Genomic DNA, 23278 nt, shown 5'->3' with positions numbered 1-23278 from the left:
ATAAAAAATAAAAAAGAAGCTAAGCATTTAGCACATATTCAATAAAACCTGCCAGACTTTGTTTTGACTTAATAACATTTAGAAAATAAAAGAAGATATTATTTTTACAATTCATCTGAGAATTGTAAAACTTTATGAGATTGTCCTGAATTCTAAACCTACTCCCTACCCCAATCCCAACTTCCAGGCCCTGGGCTGACTATACTCAGGTGAGTGCTTGTCCCAACAGGAGACAGCAGTGCCCTTACATCTCCAGCCACTGTAGGCTCATTTTGATGCCTGATACCACTTTCCACAATGCTGGTCCTCAGCTGTCCTTAAGCGAATACAGTATGATCCTAAGAACTTACCCCCTGAAATGATCAGCAGGCTGCCATGAACTAGGTCTTTCCTGCTAGAAGCCCCACACCCCTATTTTGAAGCCCACACCTACTTATCAGGCACCTGTCTCCTGAAAAAGAAGCAGGAGTACTAAGAGATGGCACACGCCTTGGAAGGAAAAGAGAGGTTTTTTGAATTATACAGAATCGCCATATAACTTCTGATAAGATACAGTGAAATAAATCACACAGGGAAATTATTTCTTTTGAGTTTTAGATCCTGAGGCCAAAAATATTACTTTAGCAACTAAGCAAAATGAATGAAGGGAAATGGTGATATCTGTTTCTCCACACCTGAAATTGCAAGTCCATGTTCACTTTACTTGTTTCTAGAGGCAATAAATTAGTCCCACTGCTTATATAAAACATATCTGATTTGATTTTTTCCCAATATGTTGACCTAAGTGCTACATAAGCAGATAACTCTCAATCTATATTTCTTTTTCACTCGGTCATTCCACAGACATCAGTAGGAGCCCCCATGTAGCAGGAACTACGAAAGTTCATGAGGGACCAAGATGAGTAAGATACAAGTCCTAACTCCTATTTCAAAGCATTCAAAGTCTAGTTAGAAAAACCTGCAACTAAACAGAAACTTACAAATAGTGCTAACCAGAAAGCTACATTTGTATTACCTTAGTAAGGTAATATATGAAGTCTTTAGAAGAGAATTATGAAAAGAAAGAATAAGAGGGGAAATTGCCAACAATGCAATTCAAAAGCAGCACGCACCAAAGAAATGCAACAGCAATGATGACATTGCTGAAAGAGCTAGAGTGGCAGAAGAGACTTGGTTTTGTCACTCAGGTGACTTGCCTTACCCTCCTTGAACAGCACCACACACACTTTTCTAATTTTCACAACTACTATTGAAGATGCTACTTTATAGTTAAAGATTTTCCTAAAAGTGCCATCTAATAACATGTTCCCGTCAATCCATTATCAATGACTGCCAATGTACAGTCAATGAGAAAGATAGGTTATTCTAAAAAGGAAACAAATGATATCAAACAGCGTTGTTTTATGAACCAAGCAATGTTCCAATTGTTCAGTTACAATTTAGAAGCATCTAATTTACACAACGAGCCTGATCTCAGTTCTTTTATGACACTGGCAAGTTTGTGAACATGGTGCTTTGTACTGGTGCTACGTACCTGGTCCAGTGTCTCTCCTCCGGGTGGTGTGAAGGTAGGGCATTCCAACCCCGCTACCTTTGCCAATGCTCTTAGCTCAGTCAGTGCCTTGCCTTCCGCAGCCCCATATCTCTGCAATGGTCCGACAGATAAAAGTGGCCTTGAATGAATTTGCAATACAACGATGAAATACATGTTTTTGGCAAATTTATAATAGTCACTCCGGGTTAAGCTTCAATTCCTACTACTATATTATAATTCCTCTGAACTGATAATGGGAATATATTCGGTAGTGGGCCACGTCTCCTAAGAAATACAACTGAAATCCTGAGTTGGGCACGATGTCAGAATAGGTTGTACGGAATAACTCACTTGGGTTATGCGCTGGTTTGAATCTGTGGTGTACCATAGGAAAGCTAAGTTCTTTGCTCCTCATTCAATATTGCTGTGTGGGAGTCCTGATTGTTTCCATGGAGATATGACCCACCCAATTGTGGGTGGTAACTTTTGATTAGATGATTTCCATGGAGATGTGTCTCCACCCATTCAAAGTAGGATTGCTTACTGAAGTCCTTAAGAGGGAACCATTTTGGAAAAAGCTTTAGAGCCCATACAGCCAGAGAACTTTAGAGATGAAGAAGGAAAATGCCCCCAGGGAAGTTTCATGCAACAAGAAGCCTGGAGAGAAAGCTAGCAGACATCACCATGTTCAACACGTGCCTTTCCAGTTGAAAGAGAAACCCTGAACATCATTGGCCTTCTTGAACCAAGGTCTCTTTCCGTGAATGCCTTAGCTTGGACATTTTCATAGCCTTAGAACTCTAAACTTACAACTTATTAAATTCTTCTTTTAAAAAGCCATTTTTTTGTGGTATATCGCATTTCGGCAGCTTTTGGTATCAGGGAAATGGGGTGCTGCTGCAGTTTGCAAATACCAAACATGGTGGAATGGCTTTTTGAATGGATAAGGGGAAGATTTTGGAAGAACTGTGAGGAGCTTGATAGAGAAGAATGCTTTGAAAAGACTGCTGATAGAAATGTGGACTCTAAAGATAGCTCTGACGAGGCTATAGACAGAAATGAGGCAAATGTTACTGCAAACTGGAAGGAAGGTGATCCTTGTTTTAAATTGGCAGATAATCTGGCAAAATTGACTAGTGGCTTTGGCTGGAAGGCAGGTTTTAAAAGCCATGAACTTGGATATTTAGCAGAAGAAATTTCCCAAGTAAATGTGGAATATGCTGTCTGGCTGCTTCTTGTGAAGCAGGATAAAATAGGGCAACTGTCACTCTCTGCTTTCCTATTCAGCTCTGAAAGTGTTAACAGACAACTGTAAGTCCCTTGTTTATTATCGGAGCTCCAAAGGAACTAATACAGAGCTGTAAACTTCCTGGGACAAAAACTTCCCTAAAGCACCCAAATCTCCCAAAACCAATAAATCCTTCCCAAACCATAAAAGCCTGTAACATTCTGGGCCTAAAGGAGACTCTTAGTTAAAAATAGGAAGCACAGGGTCATAAAGATTGTTAACCATTTGCCCAAAGACAAATTTTAGGTGTGTGACAACAAACCATGAATTCTGCTATCTCTTCCTAGAACAAAGAAGATACCTAGTATTCAAAGGTTACTATGGAAACCTGCCACTGGTAAAACTTTCCTATAAACCAAGCTAAGCTGGCCCACTTCACTCTGTGCCTGTCCTCCCTTGGGGATGCCCACGTTAACCTCTCCAACGTGTACTCTTCTCCCTTTAACAAACTTTTCTTTTAATAAACTTTAAAACCTATGTCTACTGGCCCTCTGGTCTCTAAATTCTTTTAGTTTCCAGACTATCAAACCCGGATCAGGGCCCAACTGGAACCACTGACAGCAGGGCACCAGTTACATTTGAAGCTTATAGTGAAATGCAAGAAGAAAGAGATACACTGAGAACTGAACTCTTGGGTACAAAGAAACCAGAAATTGATGTTCTGGAAAATTCTAGCCTCCAGAAAGGGAGACCCCAGAGAATGTTGCCCCACAAGAGGATTTAACCAAATGTGGAACCAGCCAGAATTTGAGATGGAGTTATCCAAGGTCATGGCTTTGGAAACTCCTTTTGTCTAATGAGCACGATCCTTGCCTACTACATAGAAAGCGAACAATAGTGTTGTGGTATCTGTAAAATGGAACCGCTGCCTGTCTGAACTAAAAGATTCAGAAACAGGACAAAGTAAAGGTAAAATGTCTTCAAAGGCAGAACCATGGAAGCTAAGTTCTGAAGTTAAGAAACCTCAGGCCAGGAGCACAGACCCAGCCAAGCACTTGGAGAGGGTGAGTTTGCCCAGAAGGCAGAGGATAGGCCTTCTACCTTGTTACAGTGGAAGAGTGGTGCCACCTCAGACCTTGGAGAGAGTGGAGCACATTCCCTGGGGACTGGGAGAGCCTGGCTGCCACCACATGGAGGGGTTGAGTGTATGCCCGGGAGATGGCAGAAAGCTGGGGTGCAATCCTGATACTTGAAGAGGGTGGAGCCAAGAAAAAGGTGGTCTTCCCAGTGTTCCCCAAGGTTGCATTTGGAGAGAGGTGGGCTGCTGAATAGGCCCTTGGAAAGGGTGGGACTGGTGCTTTCTAAAGCCTTGAAGATAAATGACTCTGACTTTGAAATCTAATGGAGTTTACCCTACAGGTTTTCGAAACTGCTTGGATCTGGTGACACCTGTGTTCCTTCCAATTTCTCCCTACGGAAATGGGAATATGTATCTTATGACAATTCCTCCTGCAGCAGATAACTTGTTCTGAGTTTTACAGGTCCAAAGCCAGAGGAAAATTTTTGCCTTAGGACAGATCATGCCTGTAACTGACTTTGATGAGATTTTGTACTGTTTCTGACTTTGTATTGCATTTGTATTGTTACAGAAATGGCCTAAGGCTTTCTGATATTGTTATGGAATGAATATATTTTGCATTTGGAAAGAATATTTTTTTGGGGGGTCCAAAGGGTGAAATATGCCAATTTGAAACTGTTATTACCCAAAAAAAGCCAAGTTCTTTGATCCTCATTCACTATGGTCCAAAGGGTGAAATATGCCAATTTGAATCTGTTATTACCCCAAAAAAGCTAAGTTCTTTGATCCTCATTCAATATTGCTGGTGGGAGTTTTTTGATTGTATCCATGGAGATGTGACCCACCCAAATGTGGGTGGTAACTTTTGAATAGATGGTTTAAACCATGGAGTTTTGTGTCTCCATCCACTCATGCTGGGATTACTTACTAGAGCCCTTTAAGAAGGAACCATTTTGGAAAAAGCTTTGGAGACCATGCTGCCAGAGACCTTTGGAAATGAAAAAGGAAAATACTCCTGGGGGAGCTTCATGAAACGAGAAGCTGGAGACAAAGCTAGCAGACATCCCCATGTTTGCCACATGCCTTTCCACTTGCAAGAGAAACTCTGAACATCATTGGCCTTCTTGAACCAAGGTATCTTTCCCCGGATGCCTTAGCTTGGACATTTTCATAGCCTTGCCTTAATTTAAACTTTTTCACAGTCTTAGAACTCTAAACTTGCAACTTATTAAACTCCCCTTTTTAAAAGTCCCTCTATTTCTGGTATATTGCAACTTTCAAACTAGAACAGGCTAACTTATGTAGAGGGTGGGGCTTAACTGGGCAAACCAAGGGATGTACACAGAATTCAGGGCTAGAGGATGGACAGCCACATCCCATCCACAAATTATTTCACCTGATCTGCATAGCAGCATGATGAAACAGGTGTTTCATTTCCATGCTTATAAAAAGAGGAATCTGAGTTTCAGAGTTTAAGCAACTTGTCTGTATTCTCACAGCCAATAATTAGCAAAGCTAAAATTCAGACTCAGGTCTGTGCAGCTTCAAAGCTCACAATGATTCTAGATCTGCTAAGGCTGAGTCCTGATACAGGACACACAAGTCACAAAAGAAATACAGATGGCCAAGAAACACAGGGACTCTTCTAACCTCATTAGGAATTAATAATATGAAAATTGACAAGGAACCATTTTTATACCATTAAATTGGAAGGTCAAAAAGACTAATAATATCTGGTGTTGATGTGAGAAAAGGGACTTTAAAATGGCACAACTTTTCTGGAAGGTAATTTAGCAACATGTTAAAAGTCTTAAAGAAGTACACATTGAGCAATTCCATTTCTTGGAATTTATTAGACACCTGTGCAATGAATTATAAAGGTATTTATTAGCATTATTTACATCAGTTGTAAAAGCAAGTTACAACTTAGATGTCCATCAGTGGTAGCTTGATTAAATAAATTATGCAAAATCCATAGACTGGAAGGATATAGAGTCATTAAGTGATTACACTGATGTGTATTTATAGGTACTTAAAAATAATTATGACATAAGTGGGGAAAGTTGGCTAAAAAACAATACCTATAGCAGGATTCTATTCAGAAAAATACATGCATAAACATATAGATAGAAAGACAGACAGACAGGTAGGCAGACAGATCTGAAAAAAGGTCAGGAACACACATACCAGAATTGTTAACAGTATTTATCTGTGGGTGGTAGAATTTTGTGTGTGTGTGTGTGTGTGTGGTAGAAATTTTAAGTTTTTTTCAAGTTATTCTCCTATTTAATTTTCTAAAGGATAATAGATTACCTGCATAATAAAATATTTAAAGAGAGAAATCATTACTTGTTGTGCCAGTTCGAAAGGATGTATGCACCCTAGAAAAGCCATGTTTTAATCCTAATCCCATTTTGTTATAGCAGCTGTTTCTTCTAGTCCCTATTCGGTACTGTATATTTGAAACTGTAATTAGATCATCTCCTGGAGATGTGACTCAATCAAGAGTGGTTGTTAAACTGGATTAGATAGAGACACGTCTCCACGCATTCGGGTGGGTCTTGATTAGTTTACTGGAATCCTATGAAAGAGGAAACATTTTGGAGAATGCGAGAGATTGTGAGAGAGCAGCCACAAAATAGCCACAAGAAGCAGAGCCCACCAGCCAGTGACCTTTGGAGATGAAGAAGGAAAACGCCTCTCAGGCAGCTTCATGAAACAGGAAGCCAGGAGAGAAAGTTAGCAGATGACACCATGTTCACCATGTGCCTTTCGACTCGAGAGAGAAACCCTGAACTTCATCGGCCTTCTTGAACCAAGGTATCTCTCTCTGGATGCCTTAAGTTGGACATGTCTATAGACTTGTTTTAACTGGGACATTTTCTTGGCCTTAGAACTGTAAACTAGGAACTTATTAAATTCCTTTTTTTAAAAGCCATTCCGTTTCTGGTATATTGCATTCTGGCACCTAGCAAACTAGAACACTTGTGTTTTCTAATGATGCCAGAAGATCCTAACACCATAACCAGATATAAGCCAGTTCAAAATTAAATTCTTTCTGTGTTGTTACGAGACTACATGCACAGGTTGTTCTTCCAATCTTCAAGTCCAAATTCACATATCCTCAACTCTATGTGAAGCAACCCTTATTACACAGAGAGACGTTAAAAATCATTTGCTTTGTCATTATTAAACAAATATCCTGAATACCACCATGAAACACATCAGGCAATGAGGCCACAGAAGTGAAGCAGAGAACAGAGTCGCAGAGTTGCCCGGCCTCACTGTGATGACAGCGTGGTGGGACACTAACCAAGGACCTACAGTAAGAAAGGGCCATAAAGGAAGAAAACACAGGACACAGAAGCACAAAGGACAGAATATAATCTGGACATGGGGAACTGAGAAAGGAGGATATCTGAAAGGCAAGTGGACATTGGCCAGGTATGGGGAGCAAGTACTCCAGGTAGAGTGGACCACAGATGCAGAAGTTTAGTGAGGAGAAAGCACGAATTATTTGGGTCACTCAGAGATCCCCGAGAGGCAGGCTTGGTGCTCAAGTGTGTACTCCAGTGCCAGACAGCTTCAACTTAAACCCCAGCTCTGCCACTTCCTCGCTATGTGACCTGGGCATGGACTTAACCTCCACGTGCCTTAGTTTCAGCATCTGTAAAATGGGGATTAAAAAAAGCACCCTCCTCTTTGGGTTCTTGTGAAGATTAATAAACTTTCAGTGCTTGCAACAGTGCTGGCATGGATGGCAAAGCATCTAAGTGCTCACTCTTGTATGATTGTTAAAGCTGGAGCCCTGAGGCCTAGGGGAAGAGGGAGCGGGTAAGTGGAGATGATGAGTAAGCAGAAGTCAGCTCACACAGGGCCTTCAAAGTCAGGTTAAAGAGTCTGGACGACCGCTGGAAGGCAAAGGAGAACCAGTGAACCTGTGTTATACAGAGGCATAGCTATCAAATCTTCGAAAGACAACTCTGGCTGCAGACTGGAAATTGATTGAAAAAGAAGGTATGAGACAGAAAGCAGCAGAATCACTGTTAAAAGGGCACTGAACTCCAATGGGATGGCAGCAGTGGGGGGTGGGGACTGGGAGGAAATTTAAGGACACCAGAACTATTACAAAGGTAGACGTGAGAGGAAAGGATGGACAGTGGGACACAGTGGGGACAATTCTGGTTTCTTTGTGAAGAGTAGGGCAGCAGTTGAACATGGGTCAGTAGGTCCTATTACACAATAAAAGAAGTCTTACAAAAATTCTTCCTAGAATGGATTCAGGACATAAAAAGAAGATTTCTGATATGGTTTGTCTATTTTTCCTTTCCGGTTTTTCAAAGTTGTCCCATTGATGTCATAGAGTTTTTATATGTCGATATCCTGATATTAATCTTTTGTCAATTACATATGTTGCAAATTAAAAAAAAAATACTGAACTAGGAAGAGACGTGGGTTCAAATTCCAAACCTGAAATGGCTGCTTGGTTTTAGCTAAATCCCAGCTTCAGGAAGATTCATTTCTGGTATATAAAATGGACATAAAAAAATCTATTCATGCTTAAAACTGGGAAGTAGGATTGGGAGGAGAGAAGGAACTTTTCACTTTTACTATAAAATAAGTTCTTATGAGTATGTCTTGCTTTCACAATTTAAGATACTCAAATAACTTCAATAATTAAATAAGACCTGTATATGAGTGTATATAAGTGCCAGTCACATAGTAAATTCTTAACATGCTGGCTGATTTCAAATACATAGTAGGAATGCATTTAATTTTTAGCCATGCATTAAACTGAGGTGGCTTACTGTTAATTTATTTTACAGAACATACTATATATGTCACTTACCCTTTCTCGAAGTCTTGAATCATACTTTACTGTCAGGTTACTGCAAAACTTGCTTTTCTGCAAAATCCCGTGCATGGTCTGGAAATTAAAAGACACGTGTTTCTTCTCTCATAAAAATAATTATTCTAGCCAAAATGTCAAAATAACACATCAACTTAGTGAATAAAAAAGAATGAGAAATTTTCCTTTGCAGAAGTTGCCTCTCCTCTGCACTGCTCATCCTTTGTCTCTGCATCCCTCATTCTGATATTTTCTAACTTTTCTTCTCCTTCAGAGGTCAGCAAACTAAGGCCTGTCAGCCAAATCCAGACCATTACCTGCTTCTGTAAATAAAATTTTATTGGAATACAGCCATGCCATTGTTTATGTACGGTCTCTGGCTGTTTTCATACAACAACAGCAGAGTTGAGCAGCTGTAACAGAGACCATATGGCCTGCAAAATATTTTCTATCTGGCCCTTTACAGAAAGGACTCCAAACCCCTGTTCTTTCTAGTTCATTTATACTCCTCCATTCATCTATGGCTAACCTGCTGTTAAACCCATTCACCAAATTAATTTCAGTTATTATATTTTTCATTTCTAGAACTTGCAGCTGGTTCCTGTTTATAGTTTTCAATTCTCTGCTGAAATATTCAATAATATTTTAATACATAAAATAGTTATTTTAAGGTCTGGGTCCAATAACTGCAATTATCAGATAGTTTCTGAGTCTGTTTCTATTGTCTTTTCTGTTTTTGTTCATTTGTGTTGTTTCCTCCTCTCCTCCTATACATGGTCATTTCTGACCGACACAAAACATTGTATCTGCAATTATAAAATAATTTAAGATGAGCATCTTCCTTGTTTTTGAACCCACTCTCCACCCACCAGATTAGACATTATCATCATTATCATTTCTTATTGCTAATATTTGTTTAGATCTACCTACACCTTTACCAATTTCTTTGCTCACCATTCTTCAAACCTTCCTTCTGGAATTATTTTCTTTCTCCTTCAATTATCCTTGTAAAGTTACCTTAAAGCATATTTGTCTTCATTTCAAATATACCCTAGAAAAAGTTTTGCTGGGTATAAAATTCTAGGTTATTCCTTACTATCTTTCAGCACGTTAAAGAAATTTCTGTTGATAGTGACAAACCTGCCGATAGCCTAACTATAGGTTCTTGGTGGATGGCATTTTTCCTTCTTTTACTTCAGAGTTTGGCTTGAAGATTGATTTGTTTTTTATCCTGATTGGGATTTATGATACTTCCTGGGTCTGAGAATTTGTGTCTTATTAGCTATGATCTCTTTGAATATTGCCTCTTCCCCATTTTCTCTGAAACCTCCTTTTCAAAAACATTTGAACTTTTCATCATATTCTTCATGCCTTTTAAACTCTATCATATTTTTAATCTATTTATAATATGGGCTACATTTGAGTTATTATATAAGATATAAACTAATGACTGCTTCAGCTGCCTAATCTGTAATTTAGCACATCCAAGGAAGTTTTGTTTTTTGCATTTTAACTTTTTCATTTATTTTAAAATTTATTTTACTGATGTACAATTTAAAATAAAATAAACCTATTTTAAGGGTACGGTTTGACTTCTGACAAATGTATAGACCCATGTGAGCACCAACAAAATCAAGATATGGGAGAGGTCCATTACTCCTAAAGATTCCTCTGAGCCTTTGCCATTCAATACCTCCCACCTTCTGGCCCCAGGCAACCACTGGTTTGCTCCATATAACTAAACTGTAGATTAGATTTGTCTTTTCTAGAGTTTCCTATAAATGGAATCATATAGTAGGTAGTCTTTTGTCTCTGGGTTCTTTCACTTAGCACAATGTTTCTGTGACTCTGCATGTCTGTAGTATGTACTGACAGACCTTCTCATTGCTGAGCTCTATTCCTTTATGTGACTATAGCACAGTTCATTTATCCACTGTCTACTGATGAACATATGGGTTGTTTCTAGTCTCTAGCTATTACAAATGAAGCTGCTAAATCAAGTCTTTCTGTGTGTGTGTGTGGGGGGGGTGTATATATATTATTTTCTTATATAAATCCCTAAGACTGAAAATTGCCAGATCATTTGGCAAGTATGTAACCGATAAATTAGGATTTAAGGGATGATTTTTTTTTAAGTTATTTAAAAATATTTTTTCTCAGTAAATCTTCACAAACATACATTCCATACATGGTGTATAATCGATGGTGAACAATATCATCACATAGTTGTGTATTCATCACCATGATCATTTTTTAGAACATTTGCATCAGTCCAGAAAAAGAAAAAACTCATGCATCCTAAACCCCTTACCCCTCCTGCTCACTGACCACTAGTATTTCCATCTACCCAATTTATTTTACCCTTTGTCCCCCTCTTATTTATTTATCCTTGATCCATCTTTTATTGCTCATCTTTCTATATCCTAGATCAAAGGAGCAACAGACATAAGATTTTCACAATCACAGTCACATTGTAAAAGTTGTATCTTTACACAATCATCTTCAAGTATCAAGGCTACTGGGACACAGCTCAACAGTTTCAGGTACTTTCCTCCAGCCACTCCAATACACCATAGACTAAGAAGGGATATCTACATAATGCATAAGAATAACCTCCAGGACAACCTCTCAACTCTGTTTGAAATCTCTCAGCCACTGAAACTTTATTTTGTCTTATTTCTCTCTTCTCCCTTTTGGTCAAGAAGGCTTTCTCAATCCCTTGATGCTGGGTCTCCACTCATCTTGGGATGTCTGTCCCACATTGCCAGGGAGAATCATACCATGTAAGGGGGAGGACTAAGGGATGATTCTGATTATTGAATTGTTTTATGGGTATTCCTTTTTGCTTTCTGGTATACTGAAGTAGACAAGGGGAAATACCTGAAATCTCTAAACTGTAATACACCAGACTTGATCTCTGATAATGATTGTATAGCCCTTATCTTCTGCCCCTGTAATTGCAAAACCCTTGTGACTAACCTTCATTTGTATCCATTTATCCAGTTTTTCAACTTTAGAGTCTTGTAATCACTAAGGACAGACCCTAATGTTTACTAATGAAGGGCCCTGGGTCAGCCCAGAACTAACCCACCCCAAGCCAAAGTTAACTTGATAACCAAGACTGGACAACCAAAATGGGCCCGCTTGACATGCACAGTAGCTTAGACTTTAACCTATAAACCACCTATACTTTATTTATACCCATCATCATATTGAGGCTGCCATCTCCTTACATAGGTGCTGTGACTAAGCATGTAATCAACCTGTGCATGCTCAATAATTAGATCATCTCTATACAAATAATATCATCTGGGGCCACTGTGCTCATTATCCTGAACCCTGCCGATATTTTTCTCTAATAAAACTATCCAAATTACTGAAGTTGGGAAGACAAATTTTGGGCCAATAGGTCATCTGCTCTTTTACTACACACCTAGTAATAAACCTTTTCTCTCTGAAACCCTGGTGTCTCAGGGTCTGGCCATTGGCACACTGGGCATAAGAATTCGCTGCCTTTGTCCGGTAGCAAGTACATACTCAACTGTCACACTGTTATCCTAAGTGGCTGTTCCATTTTATATTTTCACCAGTAATGTATGAGCTCTACCACCATCTCCTCTGCAACACTTGGGATGGGTCAATCTCTTTAATTTTAGCCATTCAAATGTGAGTATAGTAGTATTTCATTGTGGTTTTAATTTGCATTTCCCTAATGAACAATGATGCTGAGCATCTTTTCACGTTTATTAGTCTTCAATACATCTTCTGTGAGATGCATGATCAAATCTTTTCTCCATTTTTAGGCCAGGGAGCTTGTCAATTACTTAAGGGTAAAGAATTCTTTATACATCTGGAGGCAATCAAGTTCTTAGTCAGAAGTGTGTGGTATGATATTGTATATATATATATAAAACATTACACACAATTCACAATTTTCTCCCAGTCTGTGGCTTGCCCTTTCATTTTCTTAATAGTGTCCTCCAAAGAATAGAAAATTTTATTTCTTTTATGGTTCATACTTTACTGTAAGAAATTTTTGCTCAACCCAAGATCATAAAAGATTTCTCCTGGCTTCATGGGGTTTCACAATACACACGTGCAGATTACTATTCCACCAATGATTCAGGAGACTCCGGACATATTTCTAGAGTTCTTTTATGAAGCTCCCTGGTCCAACATTCTGCCCTACAAACTTCAGTCCTCTTAGCCTCTCCAAATACCAAGCTCTGTCTCCTCAATTCCCAGGGCTCCATTTGGCTTCCTCTTCCCTCTCAGCCAGAAAATTAGGAGAATCTCAGGGAACAACCTCATTTGCTTCCCTTCATTCAGGGATCACGGTCCTGTATGGCCAGAACTAAAACAGTTTCATATATTTTGTTCTATTTTCTAGTTGTTTATGGATGGAAGCTAATTCCCAACCCTGTTACTCCCTCGTGGTGGGTCACAAAAGTTTCCATCCACTGAACTTTTCATTTCAATATTGTATTTTATATCATTATTAATTGATTTGGTTCTTCTTTAAATCCCTGGAGTCACTGATAGTCTTCTCTTCCCTAAGAATAGTTCAAGCATGTCTTTCTTATTTCTTTAATATATTGGCACAATTTTTTTTTTTATTATAAATGGTAATTTCAGTATCTGAAGTCTCTGAGGGTTAAATGTTGCTATCTGTTGTTTCTGCTGGCTCTCCTGCATGACACCTTCTGTGTATTCTTGTTAGACATATTTTCCAAAGCTATTCTAATTTTAAAATTACCAAAATAAAGTACAAAAGTAAAATGAAAAGAAGATAAATAAGTTCTGGGAGACAGCAACAGGTGTTCTGTCTCTCTGTGATTTAATTCCTTACACACCCTACTAAATTTTTCAAGGATATGCAATGTTGAGATTTTTGGCCTGCCTGCCTTAACCTTGACTCCAAACTTACCTGCTTGGTCCTTGTGAGATCGCTGGAGAAAGCATGAGTAAACTTGACGTTTTTAAGATACATCCCAACGGCAGCTGCTTGTTTAAATCCAGTTTCTGAAAGAGGCTCATCTATTCCTTGTCCTGTGGTGTTAAGAGAAGGAACAGTGACATTAAAACACACACACACACACACATTAAGTGGTGCAAATTAAATCACATGTAAGAGAATATTAATTGCGCTTCTCTATATTTTAAGATCTCCTTGGGTGGTTTCTCACATAGCACTTCAAAGAATAGATAGCAAGTAAAATTAATCTGTAATTCTATAAAAGCTCAGGTAGTCAAATATTTTTCAAAACAAGGTTCCCCTAATGGGAGTGAGATGATAAGAATTCAACTGTTTTAGGCTTTTTCCCTAATCTAGAATGGAAACTTTTACTCACATTCCATTGTGAGTTTCTAATGAAATAAGATGAATGAGCAGCACTATAGGACAAGGATTATCCAAAGGATATTTTGGGTGAGGGACACATCATTTAAAAATAAAGATTCACCTCATTACAAGACTAGCTTCCAGAAGAGGGATTCAGGAACACGGAGCATGAAAAACAGTTTCTGACAGCCCCAGGAGTCCCTACCCAAAAAAACAAAACTACATGCTTTTATAATCATAGCACGAAAGTACTGTCTAGCTGAAAATTCACAAAAAATATTCGGGAAAAAACAGACTAGCTGGATAGCTGGGAGCTCAAAAGATCTAAGTACCAGGTAAGAGGACAAGAGAGGAAATATCTTTTCAGAATAAAATAACAACCACATGGGAGAAAAGGAACTCTCTTACTAAATCTCTTCTATTGTTACTTCTTAAGTTACTATCTTAGCAGAAAAATACCATTAACACCAACCAGTAAACTTGATGCTTCCAAATATGAAAGCACTTTTCAACCCAGGCAGTTACATATATTCTGAGACACCTAGATCCAATATAACTCTTTAATTAGCTAGGTGGGCCACTTTGAAGCCATGCATGAACAAATTTGGAGAACTGTTCTTTAAATTAAAACATCAACCCAAGATCTCTAACCCTAGCTCTAAAGTTAATGTTTGAATCCAGTCAAACTTACACTATCTTACTCCCTATATCTCATTCTAACAATACAATAACAACTGTACTGACAGCCAATCTTTTTTTTTTCTTTTTTACATCAAAACAGGTACATTTCTATTGGGCTATCTGATACACAGAATAGCGTGGTATGGATGGGTAGTTAGAGTGACAAATAATAAAAATTTATTTTATCTGAAATAAAAATGCTTATACAGTTCAACGGTTCACTTGGAAACTCTCTCATTTGTCTATACTACTGAGCAAAAACAAAGCTGAAGCACAATCACCCTTCTTTTTGACATGTATTTGGAGATAGGTAGGAAGACACTACTTGGTTTTCAAAAAACTAGCCTTCCTTTAAGGGCCTGGTCATAGAAGTATAAACAATGTAAACGAATCCATCATTGCCAGCTGTCATATCATAGCTACATCACCTGTGTACACACTTCAGTGCACTTAAAAGACATTCATTCCTCTTGATTACAACTACTGTTCTGATCATATTATGATGATTTAATTCCATAATCTCAATTCACAATAAAATGCTGCCAATACACCCCGACCTACCAAATCTGATTAATCACATATCACATCAACACTAAAGCTAATAACAGTCAGATTATACCAACCTTGAATTATTTTCTCCTTGTTAAATCTTGTTTCTCCACTAAAATAGAAGGAAAACAAAAAACTTCATTATCAAATTATGTTATTTTGCAATGAGAATAAAGAAATCAGAAAATTCTTACCAAGATAAAATAAACTACTATAAACTTGTAGTAAACGTACAAGTCTGTATGTATATGTGTTGTGTGTGTATATATGCATATTTAGTTGTTAAATGATCTTTTAAAAATAAACTACTTCATGGGTAGCAGGACCAAAATATGAAACTCAGTCTATTTGTTGCTGAACAAATAATAAATGAAATGGAATCTGAATGAACTGAAAAAGAAGTACACAGATCTTCAGAACTCCTTGCCTTCTCCTAGTCCCTAGATCTTCTTAAGTTGTTAGGTTTTATAATATTGAAAAACATCCTGCAGACCACTCTCAGGAGAACTGAGGTTTCAGCACTATGCTTTTTTGTTTTAGAGCCAAAACAAAACAAAGCAAACCAAACCCACACAATCTTGAAGCAACCAAAAGGGTGCAAGGTCTGGAAACACTGTCAAGAAGTAACTGGAGTCAAGATCGTGGTGTAGGGAGGTGTGGAATTTAGGTAATCATCTAGAGCAACAAGTAGCCAGGAACTGTCTGGAACAATTATTTGAGGGACAACCATGAACACACACATTGTACACCAGTCTGGAATGGATGGAAGGGCCGAGACCATAACACAGAACTGTAAGCCAAGCCTCTAAACTCCAGAGGCTGGCGCCCGTCCCTGACTGGCACGCAGGATCAGCTGGAGATACCTTCCTGTGGGAAAAGATGCAGTCTCTGCTGGGAGCAAGGGAAAGTGGCTCAACTAGGCTCCAAATGGGGTTTTAATCAACAAATGTGAACTGCTGAATATAAGATTCAAACACAGACAAGCTCAGAGTAAGCAGGAAACGTATCTTGAGGTCTTGCCCCACAGAGAGGAGGTGGGGCTGATGAGAAGGGAAAATAAATAAATAAAAAGGAGGGTTTGGAGTCAGCCAATCTCAGAATACACGAAAAGGGCTACGTCCCAAGAAAAGGGGCACACAGAGCCAGGTACCATCTCCAGCCCTTGACACAGCACATTAGAGAAAGCCTCAGGTATTTTTCTGTCTTTCTTTCTTTTTTTTTTTTTTAATGCCCCCCAGCCTTCTTCCTCTCATGGTTTAACTGTTTTAACTCTTTTTATTGTAAAATATAACATATACACAGAGCAAAGAAAAGAAAAAGCAATAATTTTCAAAGCACTCTTCAACAAGTAGTTACAGGACAGATCCCAGAGTTTGTCATGGGCTACCTAACCATCATCTCACATTTTTCCTTCTAGCTGCTCCAGAATATAGGAGGTTAGAAGGAATAAATTATTTTTATCATACCAATTGACTTTTCTTTTTTGTGAAGAATACCATATATTAAAAAAAAAAGCAATAAATTTCAAAGCACAGCACAACAATTAGTTTTAGAAAAGATTTCAGAGTTTGGTATGGTTTACAATTCTACAATTTTAGGTTTTAATTTCTAACTCCTCTAAGATACTGGAGACTAAAAGGAGTATCACTTTAATGATTCAGCAATCATATTTCTTTGTTAAACCTTACCTTCTTTATATAACCCCACCATCACCCTTGATCTTTCTATCCCATTTTTTAGGGACATTTGGGCTATGCCCATTCTAACTTTTTCATGTTGGAAGGGGCTGTCACTAATATGGTATAGGGGGATGCAACCAGTTGATGTTCAGCAGAGGTTGACCCCTCTGCATTTAAGGACTTATCTGGTCCAGGGACCCACCTGGAGGTTGTAGGCTTCTGGAAAGTTATCCTAGTGCATGGAACCTTTGTAGAATCTTATAGATTTCCCTAGGTATTCTTTAGGATTGGCTGGAATGGTTTTGGTTGGAGTTTGGCAAGTTATGATAGGTAGCAATGTTTTACTGAAGTTTACATAAGAGTGACCTCCAAGGTAGCCTTTCAACTCTAATATGAACTCTCTCAGCCATGTGTACTTTATTAGTTACACTTCTTTTCTCCCTTTTGGTCAGGATGGAAATGTTGATCCTTGGTGCCAGGGCCAGACTCATCTCTGGGAGTCATCTCCCATGTTGCCAGGGAGATTTTCACCACCAGACGTCATGTCCCATGCAGCAGAAAGGGCAATGATTTCACTTACAGATTTGAGCTTAGAGAGTGAAGCCATGACTGAGCAACAAAAGAGGTTCCTCCAGAAGTAACTTCTAGGCATACCTATAGAAGTTACTGAGCTTCTTCACTACCTATATAAGATTCACAAGAGCAAGGCTCAAAATCAAGGGCTTGGCCTGTTGATTTACATGTCCCTAATGTTTGGCACAGTATCAGTCAATATACATATATATATATCATAGATACAGATACAAATATACAAAATAGCCTCTCAAAATCCAGAAATAATAATTACCACTCCAAACTAAATAGATCTTACAATCTAGGCTGCTGTTTCCTTCGAAGCATTTTCTAAAGGAGACCATACAATAATTGTTCTTTCATTTCTGGCTTACTTTGCCTTACCAAATGTCCCACAAGTTCATTCACATCATTGCATGTCTCATGACTTTGTTCCTTTTTGTAGCAGCACAATATTCGATCATATGTATACACCATCATTCACCAATCTATTTCTCAGTCAGTGCATCCTTCAGCCACCTGCATTCATTAGTCATCACACATAATGCTCAAAGTCCAAAGTCCATCACCACTCTCAATTTTTGATAATTTCACTGTTCCCAAGAGAAAGATAACCAATAAACACACCCTCATCAAACAGGAAATCTAAACCTCCCCTTATCTCTTGTACCTCCCCCCATTATTTACCTCTGCTGTTGCTGTGGTACTGCTGATGTTTTCCTGCTAAACATAGATAGCATGCAATAGCAGCATTTCCCCTGTACCCTGGATTTAAACACTCTTTGTACATAACTCATACCTTTAAAGTAGTTCTTGCAAGAACTTATTTATATTTCTAGTGTTAGTCAGTGGGACACAGGTCTATACAATCCCTTTCAATCATGTTCACTTTTCATATGCTAATGTTACTTATAGACCCACTAGAGAACTGCTCAGGCATTTTCAATTTTCTGCACTGACCCAGGCAAGGGAAGAGAGACAAAGTAACAAGTCAAGTGAAGGAGAGAACCCCTAAAGAGTGGACCTTCCCCAAGAAAAAGGAGAGGGGCTGTTCTAGTTTCCTAGCTGCTGGAATGCAATATACCAGAAACAGAATGGCTTTTAAAAAGAGGAACTTGAGGGAGCTTCCGGAGAAGATGGCGGCTTAGTAAGACGCGCAGGTCTTAGTTCCTCCTCCAGAACAGCTACTAAAGAAATAGAAACGGTAGAGAACAGCTCCCAGAGCCACGACAGAGACCAAAAAGACAGCATACCCCATTCTGGAAAGGCTGAACCAACAGGGAGAATCTGCTGCGGTGAGATACCCGAGGGGCGTGCGCTTCCCCGGGCCCGGGCTCCCTCCCTCCTTTCCAGGTCGGCTGGGAGAATTGGACAGGCGGTCCCCTCAAGCCACGGCGGCCGGCGCACCCCCCCACAACGCGCGGCCCCCCGGGCCGGCTGGGAGAATTGGATAGGAGGTCCCCCAAGCCGTGGAGGCCGGCGACCGGGGTCCCTTCCACACACGTGGCTTCCCAGTCTGGCTGGGAACGTTGGATCAGCACTCCCCCAAGCCGCGGCGGCCGGCACCCCACACCACGCTTGGCTTCCCGGGCCGGCTGGGAGATTTGGACCGGCACTCCCCCAAGCTGCGGAGGCCGGTGTCCCCCCCTCCCCCCACGCGTGGACTCCCAGGCCGGCTGGGAGATTTGAATCCGAACTCCCCCAAGCCACTTCGGCTGGTGACCCTCCCCGACAGCGAGCGTTTTCCAAAGTTAAAGGAGCCACAGCATCTTTTACTGGTGGGACCCGCAGACAGACGAGCGCCACGAGCGCCACATACTGGGCAGGATAAGAAAAACAGAGCCCAGAGATTTCACAGGAAAATCTTTCAACCTGCTGGGTCCCACAAACAGAGAAATCTGATTAAATGCCCAGATGCCAGAAGAAAATAATGGATCACGCTAAGAAAATTGAAGATATGGCCCAGTCAAAGGAACAAACCAATAGTTCAAATGAGATACAGGAGCTGAGACAACTAATTCTGAATATACGAACAGAAATGGAAAACCTCTTCAAAAACCAAATCAATAAATTGAGGGAAGACATGAAGAAGACACGGGCTGAACAAAAAGAAGAAATAGAAAGTCTGAAAAAACAAATCACAGAACTTATGGGATTGAAGGACAAAGTAGAAAAGATGGAAAAAACAATGGATACCTACAATGGTAGATTTAAAGAGACAGAAGATAGAATTAGTGAACTGGAGGATGGAACATCTGAATTCCAAAAAGAAACAGAAACTATAGGGAAAAGAATGGAAAAATTTGAGCAGGGGATCAGGGAACTGAATGATAATATGAAGCGCACAAATATACGTGTTGTGGGTGTCCCAGAAGGAGAAGAGAAGGGAAGGGAGAAGGAGGAGAAAAACTAATGGAAGAAATTATCACTGAAAATTTCCCAACTCTTATAAAGACCTAAAATCACAGATCCAAGAAGTGCAGCGCACCCCAAAAAGAATAGACCCAAATAGGCATTCTCCAAGACACTTACTAGTTAGAATGTCAGAGGTCAAAGAGAAAGAGAGGATCTTGAAAGCAGCAAGAGAAAAACAATCCATCACATACAAGGGAAACCCAATAAGACTATGTGTAGATTTCTCAGCAGAAACCATGGAAGCTAGAAGACAGTGGGATGATATATTTAAAATACTAAAAGAGAAAAACTGCCAACCAAGACTTCTATATCCAGCAAAATCGTCCTTCAAAAATGAGGGATAAATCAAAACATTTTCAGACAAAAAGTCACTGAGAGAATTTGTGACCAAGAGACCAGCTCTGCAAGAAATACTAAAGGGAGCACTAGAGTCAGAACCAAAAAGACAGAAGAGAGAGGTATGGAGAAGAGTGTAGAAAGAAGGAAAATCAGATATGATATATATAATACAAAAGGCAAAATGGTAGAGGAAAATATTATCCAAAGAGTAATAACACTAAATGTTAATGGACTGAATTCCCCAATCAAAAGACATAGACTGGCAGAATGGATTAAAAAACAGGATCCTTCTATATGCTGTCTACAGGAAACATATCTTAGACCCAAAGATAAACATAGGTTGAAAGTGAAAGGTTGGGAAAAGATATTTCATGCAAATAACAACCAGAAAAGAGCAGGAGCAGCTATACTAATATCCAACAAATTAGACTTCAAATGTAAAACAGTTAAAAGAGACAAAGAAGGACACTATATACTAATAAAAGGAACAATTAAACAAGAAGACATAACAATCATAAATATTTACGCACCGAACCAGAATGCCCCAAAATACGTGAAGAATACACTGCAAACACTGAAAAGGGAAATAGACACATATACCATAATAGCTGGAGACTTCAATACACCACTCTCATCAATGGACAGAACATCTAGACAGAGGATCAATAAAGAAATAGAGAATTTGAATATTACAATAAATGAGCTAGACTTAACAGACATTTATAGGACATTACATCCCACAACAGCAGGATACACCTTTTTCTCAAGTGCTCATGGATCATTCTCAAAGATAGACCATATGCTGGGTCACAAAGCAAGTCTTAACAAATTTAAAAACATTGAAATCATACACAACACTTTCTCGGATCATAAAGGAATGAAGTTGGAAATCAATAATAGGCGGAGTGCCAGAAAATTCACAAATACGTGGAGGCTCAACAACACACTCTTAAACAACGAGTGGGTCAAGGAAGAAATTGCAAGAGAAATGAGTAAATATCTCGAGGCGAATGAAAACGAAAACATAACATATCAAAACCTATGGGACGCAGCAAAGGCAGTGCTAAGAGGGAAATTTATTGCCCTAAATGCCTATATCAGAAAAGAAAAAAAGGCAAAAATGCAGGAATTAACTGTCCACTTGGAAGAATTGGAGAAAGAACAACAAACTAACTCGAAAGCAAGCAAAAGGAAAGAAATAACAAAGATTAGAGCACAAATAAATGAAATTGAAAACATGAAAACAATAGAGAAAATCAATAAGACCAGAAGTTGGTTCTATGAGAAAATCAATAAGATTGATGGGCCCTTAGCAAGACTGACAAAAAGAAGAAGAGAGAGGATGCAAATAAATAAGACCAGAAATGGAAGAGGAGACATAACCACTGACCTCACAGAAATAAAGGAGGTAATAACAGGATACTATGAACAACTTTACGCTAATAAATACAACAATTTAGATGAAATGGGCGGGTTCCTGGAAAGGCATGAACAACCAACTTTGACTCAAGAAGAAATAGATGACCTCAACAAACCAATCACAAGTAAAGAAATTGAATCAGTCATTCAAAAGCTTCCTAAAAAGAAAAGTCCAGGACCAGACGGCTTCAACATGTGAATTCTACCAAACATTCCAGAAAGAATTAGTACCAACTCTCCTCAAACTCTTCAAAAAAAATCAAAGTGGAGGGAAAGCTACCTAATTTATTCTATGAAGCCAACATCACCCTCATACCAAAACCAGGCAAAGATATTACAAGAAAAGAAAACTACAGACCAATCTCTCTAATGAATATAGATGCAAAAATCCTCAACAAAATTCTAGCAAATCAAATCCAACAACACATTAAAAGAATTATACATCATCACCAAGTAGGATTCATCCCAGGTATGCAAGGATGGTTCAACATAAGAAAATCAATTAATGTAATACACCATATCAACAAATCAAAGCAGAAAAATCACATGATCATCTCCATTGATGCAGAGAAGGCATTTGACAAGATTCAACATCCTTTCCTGTTGAAAACACTTCAAAAGATAGGAATACAAGGGAACTTCCTTAAAATGATAGAGGGAATATACGAAAAACCCACAGCTAATATCATCCTCAATGGGGAAAAATTGAAAACTTTCCCCCTAAGATCAGGAACAAGACAAGGATGTCCATTATCACCACTATTATTCAACATCGTGTTGGAGGTTCTAGCCAGAGCAATTAGAAAAGAAAAAGAAATACAAGGCATCAAATTTGGAAAGGAAGAAGTAAAACTATCACTATTTGCAGACGATAAGATACTATACGTCGAAAACCCGGAAAAATCCACAACAAAACTACTAGAGCTAATAAATGAGTACAGCAAAGTAGCAGGTTACAAGATCAACATTCAAAAATCTGTAGCATTTCTATACACCAGCAATGAACAAGCTGAGGGGGAAATCAAGAAACGAATTCCATTTACAATTGCAACTAAAAGAATAAAATACCTAGGAATAAATTTAACTAAAGAGACAAAAAACCTATACAAAGAAAACTACAAAAAACTGTTAAAAGAAATCACAGAAGACCTAAATAGATGGAAGGGCATACCGTGTTCATGGATTGGAAGACTAAATATAGTTAAGATGTCAATCCTACCTAAATTGATTTACAGATTCAATGCAATACCAATCAAAATCCCAACAACTTATTTTTCAGAAATAGAAAAACCAATAAGGAAATTTATCTGGAAGGGCAGGGTGCCCTGAATTGCTAAAAGTATCTTGAGGAAAAAAACGAAGCTGGAGGTCTCACGCTGCCGGACTTTAAGGCATATTATGAAGCCACAGTGGTCAAAACAGCATGGTATTGGCATAAAGATAGATATATCGACCAACGGAATCAAATAGAGTGCTCAGATATAGACCCTCTCATCTATGGACATTTGATCTTTGATAAGGCAGTCAAGCCAACTCCCTGGGACAGAACAGTCTCTTCAATAAATGGTGCCTAGAGAACTGGATATCCATATG

The 23278-nt window shown here is 38.9% G+C and overlaps 1 protein-coding gene across 2 annotated transcripts in view; it reads right to left on the bottom strand.

Annotated features, from left to right (window-relative positions):
- The window catches only part of TIGAR (TP53 induced glycolysis regulatory phosphatase), a 48074-nt gene that overhangs the window by 3164 nt on the left and 21632 nt on the right, over window positions 1-23278 (bottom strand). The window contains exons 2-5 of one of the 2 annotated variants that reach the window (XM_077169728.1): window positions 15335-15372; window positions 13617-13738; window positions 8690-8767; window positions 1535-1645 (exon numbers count right to left, since the gene is read on the bottom strand). In XM_077169728.1, coding sequence (XP_077025843.1) covers window positions 1535-1645; window positions 8690-8767; window positions 13617-13738; window positions 15335-15372 — 349 coding nt within the window. The remainder of the gene's footprint in view (window positions 1-1534; window positions 1646-8689; window positions 8768-13616; window positions 13739-15334; window positions 15373-23278) is intronic. The other variant, XM_077169729.1, reaches the window with a different exon arrangement.

Source organism: Tamandua tetradactyla, chromosome 7 (assembly GCF_023851605.1).
Source record: "Tamandua tetradactyla isolate mTamTet1 chromosome 7, mTamTet1.pri, whole genome shotgun sequence".
NCBI lineage: Eukaryota > Metazoa > Chordata > Mammalia > Pilosa > Myrmecophagidae > Tamandua > Tamandua tetradactyla.
The sequence above is the reverse complement of the archived record's forward strand: the minus strand, read 5'-3'. Positions and strand labels throughout refer to the sequence as shown.